At 43.2% G+C, this 12,605-nt stretch overlaps 1 protein-coding gene across 1 annotated transcript in view; it reads left to right on the forward strand.

Annotated features, from left to right (window-relative positions):
- Window positions 1-922: 922 nt before the first annotated feature.
- MTCL3 (MTCL family member 3) overlaps window positions 923-12,605 on the forward strand; it is a 31,711-nt gene continuing 20,028 nt past the window's right edge. The window contains exons 1-3 of the mRNA XM_062570915.1: window positions 923-1,894; window positions 2,300-2,524; window positions 6,056-6,214. Coding sequence (XP_062426899.1) covers window positions 923-1,894; window positions 2,300-2,524; window positions 6,056-6,214 — 1,356 coding nt within the window. The remainder of the gene's footprint in view (window positions 1,895-2,299; window positions 2,525-6,055; window positions 6,215-12,605) is intronic.

Raw genomic sequence — 12,605 nt, forward strand, 5'->3', positions numbered from 1 at the left:
AATCCACTGATGTGGTTACGCCTAACTCCTATGTCTGTATAACCTGTAACAAGCTCAAGTCAGTCTTAAGAGCTGGCAATGCCTCTAGAAAACCAATTATTGCAAATTTGAGCTTGGAAGTTGATTCAGAGAGTGCCTGTCATCTACTCATTTCCTTTATGGCCCTTGATTCCTGAGCTGAGGCAGTCTAACCTGGTCCTGGAAGAGACCCTGCCAAGGCTGAAGGGGAGCCTGTTCCCACATGTGCAGGCCTTGGGCTCCTCAGCCTTTCCCCACACTACTTTGAAAGACGCCTTGACGAGGCCTTCGAGGAGCCAGATGTGGGTAGCACTTGTAGGTGCAGTAGCAACCCAAACTGGTACTCAGCTCAGTAGCAAAGATGCACAAAAAGGAAGGTGGTGTGAGGATGGACATATAGGTACGATGTGGCAGTCTGTACAGGGAAGTGTTTTGGCATGAGTAGAGAAAAATGTCCCTAGACGAAACAGAAGAAGTGGGAACAGATCTCAGCCACAGCCGTGCAATGTGGAGATCCATAAGAAAGCAGCTCTAGTTTGATGCCGGACAGTGTGAGACCGGAATCTGGTGTGCGATACCCTTGGCTTTGGAGCTGTCGCCAGGTTGTTGCTGGTGGCTGCTTCGGTGGGGTGGTGCGGGGGGCTTGGGAGCGCAGTGCCCTGGCCGTGGGGAGCCGTGGTGGGGCATCGCGGAGACCCGGGCCCGCTGGCGGCGGCTGGTGCTGCCGAAGAGCTCTGCTCTGGGCTGTCGCCGTGTCTCCCTCCCCGTCCCCACCCCGACCGTCTTCTCCGCTTCTTCTCCTCCCCCAGCTCCCCGGGCAGCGGCGGCGGCGGCGGAGGAGGAGGAGGAGGAGGAGGAGGAGGACGCCGCCGGTGATGGACGTCTCCCGGAGATAGCCGCCGCCATGAGCCAGCCGCCTGCAGGGGGCGCCGCCGCCGCCGAGCCTCGCCTGCATCCCGAGGGCAGCAGCGGCAGGAAGCAGCAGCGAGCCTCCTCCCCGGCCAGAGCCCGGGACACCCCGCCGCGCCCGCCGCCAGCCGCCGCCGCCGCCGCCGCCGCCGCCCGCGCCGCCGCCGCCGCCGCCAAGGCCGGCGCGGGGCGGCCGCAGCCGGCGCCGCCGCCGAGAGCCGCCCGCGGCCGCGCCGCCGACAGGGCGCCGCCGCGCAGCGCGCCGCCGCCGGGAGCTGTCCAGGCCGGCGCCGGTGCTGAAGCGCCGCCCGGCGCCGCCGGCAAGGCCTCGCCGGGGGCGGGCGCCGCCGAGGAGCCGCCGCTGCGGGACGCGGAGCCCGCGGCGCCGCCTGCAGGCGGCGGCGGCGGCGGGGGGGAGCGGGAGCGGGAGCGGGAGCGGGAGGGGGCGGTGGCGCTGCAGCCGCCGCCGCCGCCGCCCAGGCACTGGAGGGGGAAAGCGGGGCGGTCTCCGCTGAAGGGCGCGGGGGAGGCGGCCCCGGCGCCTCCATCTTCCTCGGGCGCGGGGAAGGGCCGCGGGGCGGCGGGCGGCGGCGGCGGCGGGTACTGGAAGGAGGGATGCCTGCAAAGTGAGCTCATCCAGTTCCACCTCAGGAAGGGGCTGGCGGCGGCCGCCCAGATGCAAACCAAGGGCAGCAACCACAGCAGCAGCGGCAGCGCTTCCTCCTCCTCCTCTTCCGCGGCAGCGGCCGCCTCGGCTGAGCCTCCCCTGGCTGCCTCCCCCTCCTCCTCCTCCTCCTCCTCCTCACCCTCTGCCATGGCGGCGGCGGCCGGGGCCGAGGGGCTGCGGCAGGGCGAGGCGGGCGGCGGCGGCAGGAGCGGCACCCCCGAGGGCGCCCTGAGCCCGCAGCGGCAGGAGGAGCTGCAGGAGGAGATGGAGAAGCTGCGCGAGGAGAACGAGAGCCTCAAGGTGAGGGGCCAGCGTGGCCTTTGGGGCGGCGGAGGGGACCACTGGGGCGGCGGAGGTGGCCGGGACCCGAGCAGGCTCCTGAGGTGCCACCTAGGGGCTGGGACCAGGTCTGGGTGGGCTGGAGTGGCAGGTGGGTGACTTTCCCCACCCCGTGCTGAGGAGGTGCTTCCCTGCCTCCCCCTTCCCTGGCATCAGCTATGAGGGAGGCTTAAGATGGCCTAGCGGTGGGGTGAATGGGCAGTGGTACTTTCCTAGCTCCTTACGGTGCTATTAGCACCCTAGTGTCTGCGCGGGGAGGAGGGTCTGTCTTTGAACTCCATTTTGGCCACCTTCCCCTGTGCTTAGCTTCTCTGACATTTTTGTTTTTGACCCACCTGTGGCGTCCCCTTCTTGCCCCGGTGTCAGAATGAGATAGATGAACTGAGGACTGAGATGGACGAGATGAGGGACAGTTTCTTCGAGGAGGATGCTTGTCAGCTTCAAGAAATGCGCCACGAACTAGAGCGAGCCAACAAAAATTGCCGGATCCTTCAGTACCGGCTGCGCAAGGCTGAGCGCAAGAGGCTCCGCTACGCACAGACTGGAGAGATCGACGGAGAGCTTTTGCGCAGCATGGAGCAGGACCTCAAGGTACTAGAGGGAGCAGGTGTCAAGGAGAGGGATGCTGGGAGGTGGAGACACAACTGTGCTCTCTGGTCTTCAGTGACTCAGGCATTTCCATCCCTCCACTGTAAAATGTGCAGCCACTACAGCATGGAGGGTAACAGTGGCCCCAAATCACCTTAGTAATAGACTTAAAAGCACCTCAGTAAGTAGCCCTATAGTAAGGTTTTATGAGTAGGTTATTTGCAGCCTTAGTCCAATCATGTTTTGTTCAGTTAATGTGCAAGGAGTGGTACAAATATGGATTAGGATCTGGAGGTTCTGGACTGTTTATGGTGAACACATAACATAATCTACAACACTGAACCAGCCTCACTGAATAGTCCTGTTGATTCTTAGGGCATTACAATACTCTTTGGTAAGATTTCAGCAGACTGTTAGATTGAGTATTCGCACATCACAACACAAAATCTTGACTCCACTGATGTCAGTGGGGAAGCTGTGGTTATCTTCAGTGAAGCCAGGAATTTCCTCATCCACCTGAAATCATAGACACAGTCCACAGAATTTCAGTGTGTGGTCTCTGTATCTGATCTATAACTTCTGAATGAACTGCAGCCCATTGCTGAGGAAGAGTTTCAGTCTTTGTTTAAGGATTGCTGTTGGTAAAGTATCATCTCCATTCCACATTGCTCCACTTACAGGAAAAAAAATTTCTTGTGCTAAGTGGAAATTGTTTAACTTCTGCTTCCATCCACTAGATCTTGTTAAGGCTTTTCCTATTGAATCAGGTTTTTTTTGCTTCTCTCTCCTTTTTTTTTTTTTTTTTTTTTTTTTTTTTTTTCATTTGAGAAGTCTCCCAGCCATTTCTCCATTTCTCAGTGGAAATGCAGACTTCTGTATAGCAAAATTGAGCTTATTGGCCACACTTCTCCCCAGGACTAGTTTCCTGTAACTACTTGGTTGGATTCTCTTGATTACAATTGAAAATACTGATTTAATATAGGATCATGAACAAGGTCATTTTTAAGCTTCTTTTTGATAACGGTAATAGATTGTAAGTCTAATATTCCCAGACCTGTTTTTCAGACTTGGGTTATCTTTTCTGAAAATTTTCCAGCTTGTCATCATTCTTATTAAATGTGGACACCAGGCCAAGACACGTTGTTCCAGTAATTTTCTCACTAATGTGATTTAGAATACTAATTTCCTTCTGTGTGTTTCTATTTAATATTCCTTTTCTGTGCATATTCAAAAATCACATTTGCTGTTTTGGCCATGACCATTCCTTAAGTCGAACTGTTCACATGGTTCTTAACAAAACATTTTCTTTTTGATCAGAAACAAAATTAGTGGAAATATCATTTTGATGGATCTTTTCCAGGGATAAGATAGAATTTCTAATCAAAACAAGGGACATTTTGCTCGCTCAAAATGGTGTTTAGGTGAATTGTTGAGACATTCACCTTTGCAAGCAGAATTTTAACATGAATCTACAAGCCCCAAGTGAATATCATGCTTCTGGCTTATAGAGTTGATTTCTTTGTTGGCTCACTGCTACTTTGTATTAATGATTAATATATTCACAGGGCCTAGGAGAGAAATCGATTCTGTGGTTAGGTGCTCACCTGCAATATACGACATGTTAGTTCAAGCCTTAGGTTGAACTGGACAAAAGGGTCATTTTAATTGAGATTTGCTGCTTGTCTTTCCTAATTACCTTGTAAAGGAGTGGCGTTCTTGTAAAACCTTCCCACAGATGAAGTTTGTGTTCTGCTTTGGGGTAAGAATGAATGTCAAATGCCAAATTTCTGCCAAATGGAATTCCTGTTTTTAATTAATTATAACTGTACCTCATGTGCAGTTCTTTGCAGTATTCCCAAGTCCTTTTCTGAAGAATTTATATTCAAACTAACACTGTCCATTTTACAAGAATAGTATATTAGGGAATGTAATCCCTTGGAGATATAATCTTGCATACATCCGTATTAAAAAGCATCTTGCATAGATGACCCCTTTTCTCATGTGATCTAGTTTGCTCTGTAGGATTTATCTTTATTAATTATGACTCCACCAGTTTTTTTTTTTGCTGAAAATCATTACCAGCAACTAAGAATTTCTTTATGTTCACTGATATAAGCTGCAATTATGGATCAAAGACAGGTTCTGATAGGGTGCTGTTAGGTATGTCCCCAATGATTGTCCATTCACATTGAGCGGCTAACCAAATGTACGGTTTAATGCCAAGTATGGGAAAAGACTTCAAGATATTAGCCCTATAACTTGATATGATTCTCACCTCATCCTGCAGTCTCTTTAGAGTATGGTTACAATTGAAATTCCCCTCCACTCTCTGTTTCTGTTGGGCATTATGTGTCCTGAGTGCGTGTGCGGTGAGGGGGAGGTTATTGAATGATCTTGTGCTACACTGCAGTGTTGTATCAGTAATTCACACACACCGTGCTTCTTGTTGGGGAGGGTGAGTCACTAGCTGCTGCTGTTTTCTGATAGATCGGATTCTTCTAGACTGCTTGCTTACAATTATTATCTTTTCTTTGGAGTTTTAGTATGTCAAAGAAAGTTCTTAAAAACATAATGATTGTCATACTGAAAACCATAAAGGATAGCTCTCTGAACTCCCCTAGCTAATACTAAGGATTAATTATAATTTCTAGTGTTCTAAGAAAGGAACAAGTCAGGCTTTTCAAAACATATGTGTCAAAATCACCATCATAACAGTGGTTAGTGTATATTTAAATATTTTTAATGCATGATTATAGTTTTGGTGGTTTCACAAAATACAATGCAAGAGACTCAAATGGCAAAACTCTCATCAACTTACATGAGGAAAAGGAATTAGATCTTGGCATCTGCCTTCTAACTCTATTCATGTGAAAATGCTTTTCAAAATATAAAACAAAAGCATTGGTGATCATGTTCACTTTAGAATATCATATATCATTTGGGTAAATAAAAGCTCAGTAAAAATGTTGTTTTCTCATATTCTACTCTTCAAAATAATCAGTACCAGTAAATACCAGGTATTGATATATAACCATGCATGAGGGGGAGAGACTAGCAGGCAGAACTAAAAATGTGTCCTAGTTGTCTGTAGCCTTATACAATGCATAGGTACAGTAGACCTGGAGAAAATGGACCTTGCTTTTGCCTGATGATTCCACATCATAAATTTTTGAAGGATACCTGCCTTAGTGCATTGAGAAGCGTAAGGTGGCAATGCTTGAGAGAAAATACCTGCTTGATTGTCTCCAAGAATAATGAAGATACCATTTCATTGTTGGCATAAAGAAATCTGAGAAAGGGTTTAGTGGTTTAGTGTCTAATGTGGCTTTCAGTGAAGTCCGTAGGAAGAATATTTAATATTTTGTGGGAATTGTCTTGAATTATTTACCTGTGGATGTCATTGTCTAACCATTTCCTTACATACTGCCTCTATAAAAACATCCAAAATTAACCTGTAAATGGTTACTTAGACACTTAGTACTGTAGCAATAATTCTTTTTTTTTTCCTTTCTTTTGAAATATCATTCTATTTAGGTTGCAAAAGATGTATCGGTGAGACTTCATCATGAGTTAGAAAATGTGGAAGAAAAACGTACTGTAACAGAAGATGAAAATGAAAAACTAAGACAGCAGCTTATAGAAGTTGAAATTGCAAAACAGGCACTACAGAATGAACTAGAAAAAATGAAAGAGGTTAGTGTCGTTATTTGTTTCTACATAAAGTGTTTGAAATTCCCAATTTCTTATTGCTGGACTATTTATCTTCTTATAACTTGTTTTGAGAGCACAAAATATGGCCGATAAAGGTAGAAAGTATCAAAGAGTGGTACAGTACAGCTTTGTTACTGGGAAGCTGAGAAAAAACTATAAAAATTCAGTGTTTCCTAGAAGAAACATAAACCAAAATGTGGCTTTGTTTTCCCTGTATAAGGAGGGAAATGTGGTGCTGGGGTTAGCTGAGTTCAGAGGCTTTGAGACACTGTGCTTGTATAAGATAGGTGGAAAAAGAATGCTGAAGGGAATTATAAGTGTCTAATTTTGAAAATTATTGTAGATAGGTGGAAAAAGAATGCTGAAGGGAATTATAAGTGTCTAATTTTGAAAATTATTTTCCCCATGTGTTTCTACAAGGAGCAATATTTTTCCCTTACTAACTGCTATTGGGTACCAGCAGGCACACTGAAGACTGGGGATCTAGCCACCTCCTCATCTTGTTCTATTATGTTCTTTTGGAGTACTGGAGAGCGAGTGATTCTACCCAACCTTTCAGTCTAAGCATAATTTTATATTATATCCATTCACCTTCACAATTACTCCATTTGCCAGTATAGAGATGCAAGGCACTGTTCCATCAAGTAAGCACAAAAAGTATTACAGCAGTAATAGCATGGCAGACTGAAAGATAATAAAGCAAGCCTTAAAAAGAGAAAATGTTGACTAACAATGAATTCTGAAAACAGATTTTAGAGACAACTCTTGATTTCAGTGTTTAAAATTCAGTGAATGTCATTGATTTTCATTTTTAGTAATATTGCCTACCAGGAAGGCCAAAGTCTACTTTGGTCTTGTATAAAACAGAAGAAATGTATTTCTGTTGTTAAGAAAGTTAGATTTGCAGCTATGTGGTAAGTTACATTATCTTTAGGAATTGCAAGGGCTTACTTAAAGTGAGGCAGCATTAAAAATATTTTCCTTACAGGAAATGAATTTCAGACATGTTAGTAGAAGATAAACAGGTGTTTATTGCCATGTTCTATTGCTTTTCCAGATAACCGCAGATTTGAAAAGGGCATGAAATCTGAGCCTTCTCCAGCTTCCCCCTCCTCTTCCCGGGAATTTTTCTTTTCTGTTTTCCCTCTAGCTTCCACCATAAAATACCACTGCGTTCTGTTGCCATGGCCATCTTCTTTGTGAGATCATGATCTTTCCGTAATTATCCTTATAACTTGTTTAGAGACTTGGCTGTACTCCAAATCTTCCCTTATTCTTATCCGTTTAGACTCTATGGCCTGGAGTTTCTTATAGATTCCTACTTCTGAATCCGGTGCTCCTGACCTGTGATAGATTGTACCACAGTTAGATTCTTTTACCTTGCTACTTCTCATGGGTCTTTGTATTAAAATTAAATGTAGTGGCAGTTTAATACCTTACACTCTGTGGGAACTATATATTTTCAGGAAATTAACCCAATAAATAGGTTTTCTCATCTCTGTCATCTGTGATCGCTTTCTCCTTATCCTGATTCTGCCCTCTAGCCTACTATGCTGAGCTGTGGTACTGCTGTTCTCATACTGCACTACTTTCTTTAGCTTAAGTGTTTGCCCCTTTCTGTCTTTGTTCTTGTTATCAATGGAAGGATACTTGGTACTTCAGAGGACAGGAAAATAATGTATTTAAGCCAAGGGCTCTTTTATATGATGTTACTTCCAAGGGGCTGAAGTAGATGGATGGTTTCCATTGGTGCCAAATAGGGACACCGAACCAGAATGGAAAAACGCATTAAGACTCTACACCAGAGTAGAGGTGGAGTGGACCAAGAGTCAAAAATGTATCCTTATGCTGAAGTAGGCAGGAGAGCTTTGTCCTGCCCAGTCATTGTGTGCATCATCATAATTAGGGAGTAATTTTCATTGTTATATTTCAAACTTCAGGCTACTGAATCTCATCCAGTAGAAGAGACCTCAGGATTTTCAGCACTGAATGGAGGAAGGTGGAGGGTGGTTAAGGAAATACAAGTCAGAGAAAAACAAGTTTGAAGTGAAGGCAAATTATTTTGCACTTTGCAAACATGCCATGACTTGGAGAACCAATGGAAGGAGGCTGGTGAAGAATACTGATTCTTACAAATTTGAAATTTAGGATCTGTCAAGAACCTATGAAAATGTTAACATGAAACAATGATTAAAACAACCCCAAGAAGACTGAAATGCATTAGAATTCTTTTGTGACAAATATCTTTTTCTCTTGTTACACAATCAGGGGTTTTCTGTGTCTTAAATGTCATCGTCAGATAGTCATAATGCTAATTTTCTGTTGGCTTGTGAATTATTTCCACTGGATTCATTGTTCTACAGTTCTTCCTCATTTCAGTACACTGATTATAACCAATAGAACCTCCTGCTAAAGTAAGTTTTACTAAGCATAAATAGGCATGCAGAGTGCAGACATTTTGTCTGGATTCTGATCTAAACTTTTATTGACCTAACAGTTAATGATAGAATTAATCACTAAAGTCCATAAAGGTTTACATTTTACAGCATAATATCAGTGCTCATCGTATGTATAACTGATTTCTGTCCTTTTATGCCATCATGTTGTGCAAAAACACAACCCTAATTTTACCCACTGGCTGGCAAAAGCTTCCCATTCTTTTTAAAAAATCTCTTTATTTGTAACTGCTGAGGGAAATTTGCTCTCCTTTTATGATGAACAATATGAGATAGCAGAGAGCATTTAAAAGATGTACTAGAAACTGCTGAAGAGAGAAGCAGCGCTTTATGTCAGGTAGTCTCTAGAGCGTGATCAGAGTCAAAGTTCTCTTTGTAGAGATTCTCTACTGTTTTTAAAAAATGTGAGTAGACTTGACTGCAAACATATAAAAGACAAATGCTAGCAAAAGTATTTGTGTAGAGACAGATCTAGAGTCCTCCACTGAACCTTTGGGTGAAGACAGACTTGTGAATGTATGCATCTGTTGATACAGAGAGATAGTTGATATTTCCTTTCTTGGTCTGGAGCTTTTAAGAAAGAAGAATTGTGATATATTGCCTGACAAATGGAAGTTAATGTTGCTGATGTCAGCAGAACCTTGCAAGCATGCAGAATTTGGAAGATGTTCAGCAAAGCCTATGCTTTCTCTCAGTTATTCTTCCCTGCAATCCTATTTGGGCCACTGCAGCTATTTCATTTAACAGTGAATATATCCACATATCCTGCATATATCCACATGTAAATGCCAGATTTTTCATCTATACTCTCAATTGTCGGAATTTCTTTGTAGCAGCTGCTATTGATTACCACTTTGTTATTATTAATTGCAATGCTTGTTGGGAAGCTGAGAGCAAACTAAGGAAATTAAGTGTTTTCTAGAAGAAATAGAAACCAAACTATAGCTAGATATAACTTTTTTATAAGTAAAAAATTTGTTAATGAATTGAGTTCCATACTAGTGAACCCATGAGTTGTGTTCATTAGTTTGTTTTTAGTTTTTACACTGTTTTTTGGGGTAGACAGTAAGCAAAGGCACTGTTCAAATCTGCAGCTGTACTCCTGCTATTGAAAACTGACAAAGGCTTAATAATTCAAAAAGACTGGTAACCACTTGTCAAAGGCTAGCTAACTCTTGTAAAGCTTTTCATTCTGATAGCATGAAATAAGAATTCATTCAGTTGCTATAGCTGTGAGGGAAATGCCAAATTAGCCATGCTTAGATGGTTTGTTGTGAGAGAAATGAAGTAGGTAGAGAAAATGACAGACATGCTGGACCCTGGGATTCGGAAATCCTCACTGTGATGCAGATATGTAGTTGTAGGAGGCACTGTGCTTTCAGAGATATATGACTTTATGGCTAGAAATCTATGGGTTGCTCTGCTAGTGCTCTAAGCTGGCCAGATGCAAAGCAGCTCAGTTCTTATGGCTACATTACAGTGATGCTGTACTCAAACTGACATTTTCTTTTTCTAAGCATAGCTTATTAGCTCAGGAATAGAGCTTGCAATAACTCTGGCTATATGGCATGTGGATGAGAGTTTTATCTTGTGTCCGGTCAATTCAGAATTGAGGCAGAGGAATTTATGTTTCCCTACATTTGTCAGTGTCTTCTTGGAATGGGGCCTCTCTGTCGATAAGTCTATATTGTATACTACATGAAAGTGGACTAAGATAGCCCCAGCTAGGCAACTGGGCACTGAACTGGGAGGGAGGAATCTGAATTCCATTCCTGATTTTGATACTAACCTACTGTGGGACCAGAAAAGTAGTTATACTTTTCTACTTCTTGCAACCTTTGTCTACTCTGTTTATATAGCCTGTGGGCTACAGAGTAGCTCTCTACACATCTCCAAGTGCCTAGGCTACTTAGAAATTAGGAAGGTAGCTGGAGATTTGACAACAAAAGCTACAATGGGAGAGCTGTGAGAAGGACTGTTGTAGGATTACTCTCATCTGTAAGTCCCTTTTCCCTGATTCTTCTTACTCAAACTTATTCAAAACAATTAGCTTCTCTGGTTTGTTCTGTTCCTTTCCTTATTTCCAAGTATAACTCTTTTCATTTCTGCATCTGGACTGGGAACAGTGTAGGATCAGTCATTGTACTAGGGAACAGCAACTATATAGCTATGAGTAAAAGAGAAAATTACCTGTGGTTCTAAAGCCTGGCCTTAACCTTTCCTAGACCTAAATGGAGCAACAACTGCAGGTAGGTAGCTTGGCCTCCTACCCTGGAGTCAGAACATGATGTATCAGTTGGGAGTGAATGTGCAGACAGATTGACAGCTGGTGATGGGAGAGGATGTGGCACTTTGTAAATACCGAATTTTCAGCAAATTTAACTGGTAAACTCTGGCCATGTATAGGAATGGAAGTTTTCTGAAAGGTTGTAATTTGGCCAGTCACGATTTGGGTCAATTAGAAAAACAAGATGTATATATCTAATATAAGCACAAAATCTCTGCTGCAGACAACAGGTATACTGGAACTTCTGAAAAAATAGTTGCTAGAATTCTTTCATATGAACAAAATACTCTTCTTGAAAAGAGCAGAATCGTTTTGCTGAAAATTTTTCAAAATATTAACAACCTTGATACTCATCTTGAGACAGATGCTTAGTGTGGAAAATCTTGGCTCCAACGTCTAAAATGTGACAGTTATAAGAAACTGGAAACAGGTCTCATAATAGGTGGTGTTTTGCAGCATTCCCAATAGACAAGGCAATCAGATCCTACAACAGTATTACATTTTTTTGAATACCTCCAGAATTGAAACTTTCTGTCACAGGCTTGCTAGTTAAAAAATGTCCTAGGTCAATTGCAGGCAACTGTTTTCATAACTGAGGAACAATTCTGTACATTTCTGCTGTCAAATCTTGCTAAAACTTTAGGATACAGAAGAAGTTATGTGTAGCTTGTATGGACCAATGAGAGATCACTGCTGTAAGCTGATGTGAGCAGGCTTGTTGCTTTTAGTATCTAATTGAAAGCCACATTGATTTGGTGTAATAACTCAGCTTCTTCTTATGGACTTTGGCAATGTGTATTATTTTCATAAGATTTGAATGCATCTGTTTTTTAAATAGTAACATGTTTAGAAATTTTTGCTGTCTTTTTTTGTTCTATATTTTAACATTCTGTGTCACAGAAATTATCAGGAATTTTTGCACAGTCAAAGTGTGAATGGTAGAATTAGCAACCGAAACTGATGTTAAAAAAACATTAATCAACATCTACACTCTTAGAAATAAACCTAGCTAGTTTGTTTATACTCTTGTTCCACTTGTTTTTTCTGGATAGATTCCTAAATCAGAAAGGACCAATCATTTAGGTTGGAAGTTCATATGGTCCTGCTCAAAGCAGGACCAGCCTAGATCAGATTCCTCAGAGTATCTTCCTTTGAGTATCTTCAGAAAAGCAGATTCCACAACCTCCCTGGGTACCCGTTCCAATGTTTGATCATTCCCATTGTGAAATATTTTTCCTAATATCTAATCAGACTTCCCTGTGTTGCACTTTGTGTCCATTGCCTCTTGTCCTATCTTTACACATCTCAGTCTTCTCAGTACCTTCCCATTAGGTAGCCAAAGACAATAACGAAATCCTCCCTGAGCCGTCCTCTCTTAAGATTGAACAAACTCTTGTTTGTCCTGTCCTTGCATGTCTTGTGCTTCAGCCCCCTAATCATCCAGGTGGTCCTCCACTGGGCCTGCCCCAGTAGGCCAGTGTCTTCAGATACGATTTCACAAGTGCTGAACAGAGGAGCAAAATCTCTTATCTTGACATATTTGCTACCTTAATAGATCCCAAAGTTAGTATTCAGCACTGAAAGGGCACACAACTGACTCGTGTTCAACTTGTTTTCCATGAGGAAAATA

Source organism: Rhea pennata, chromosome 3 (genome assembly GCF_028389875.1).
Source record: "Rhea pennata isolate bPtePen1 chromosome 3, bPtePen1.pri, whole genome shotgun sequence".
Lineage (NCBI taxonomy): Eukaryota > Metazoa > Chordata > Aves > Rheiformes > Rheidae > Rhea > Rhea pennata.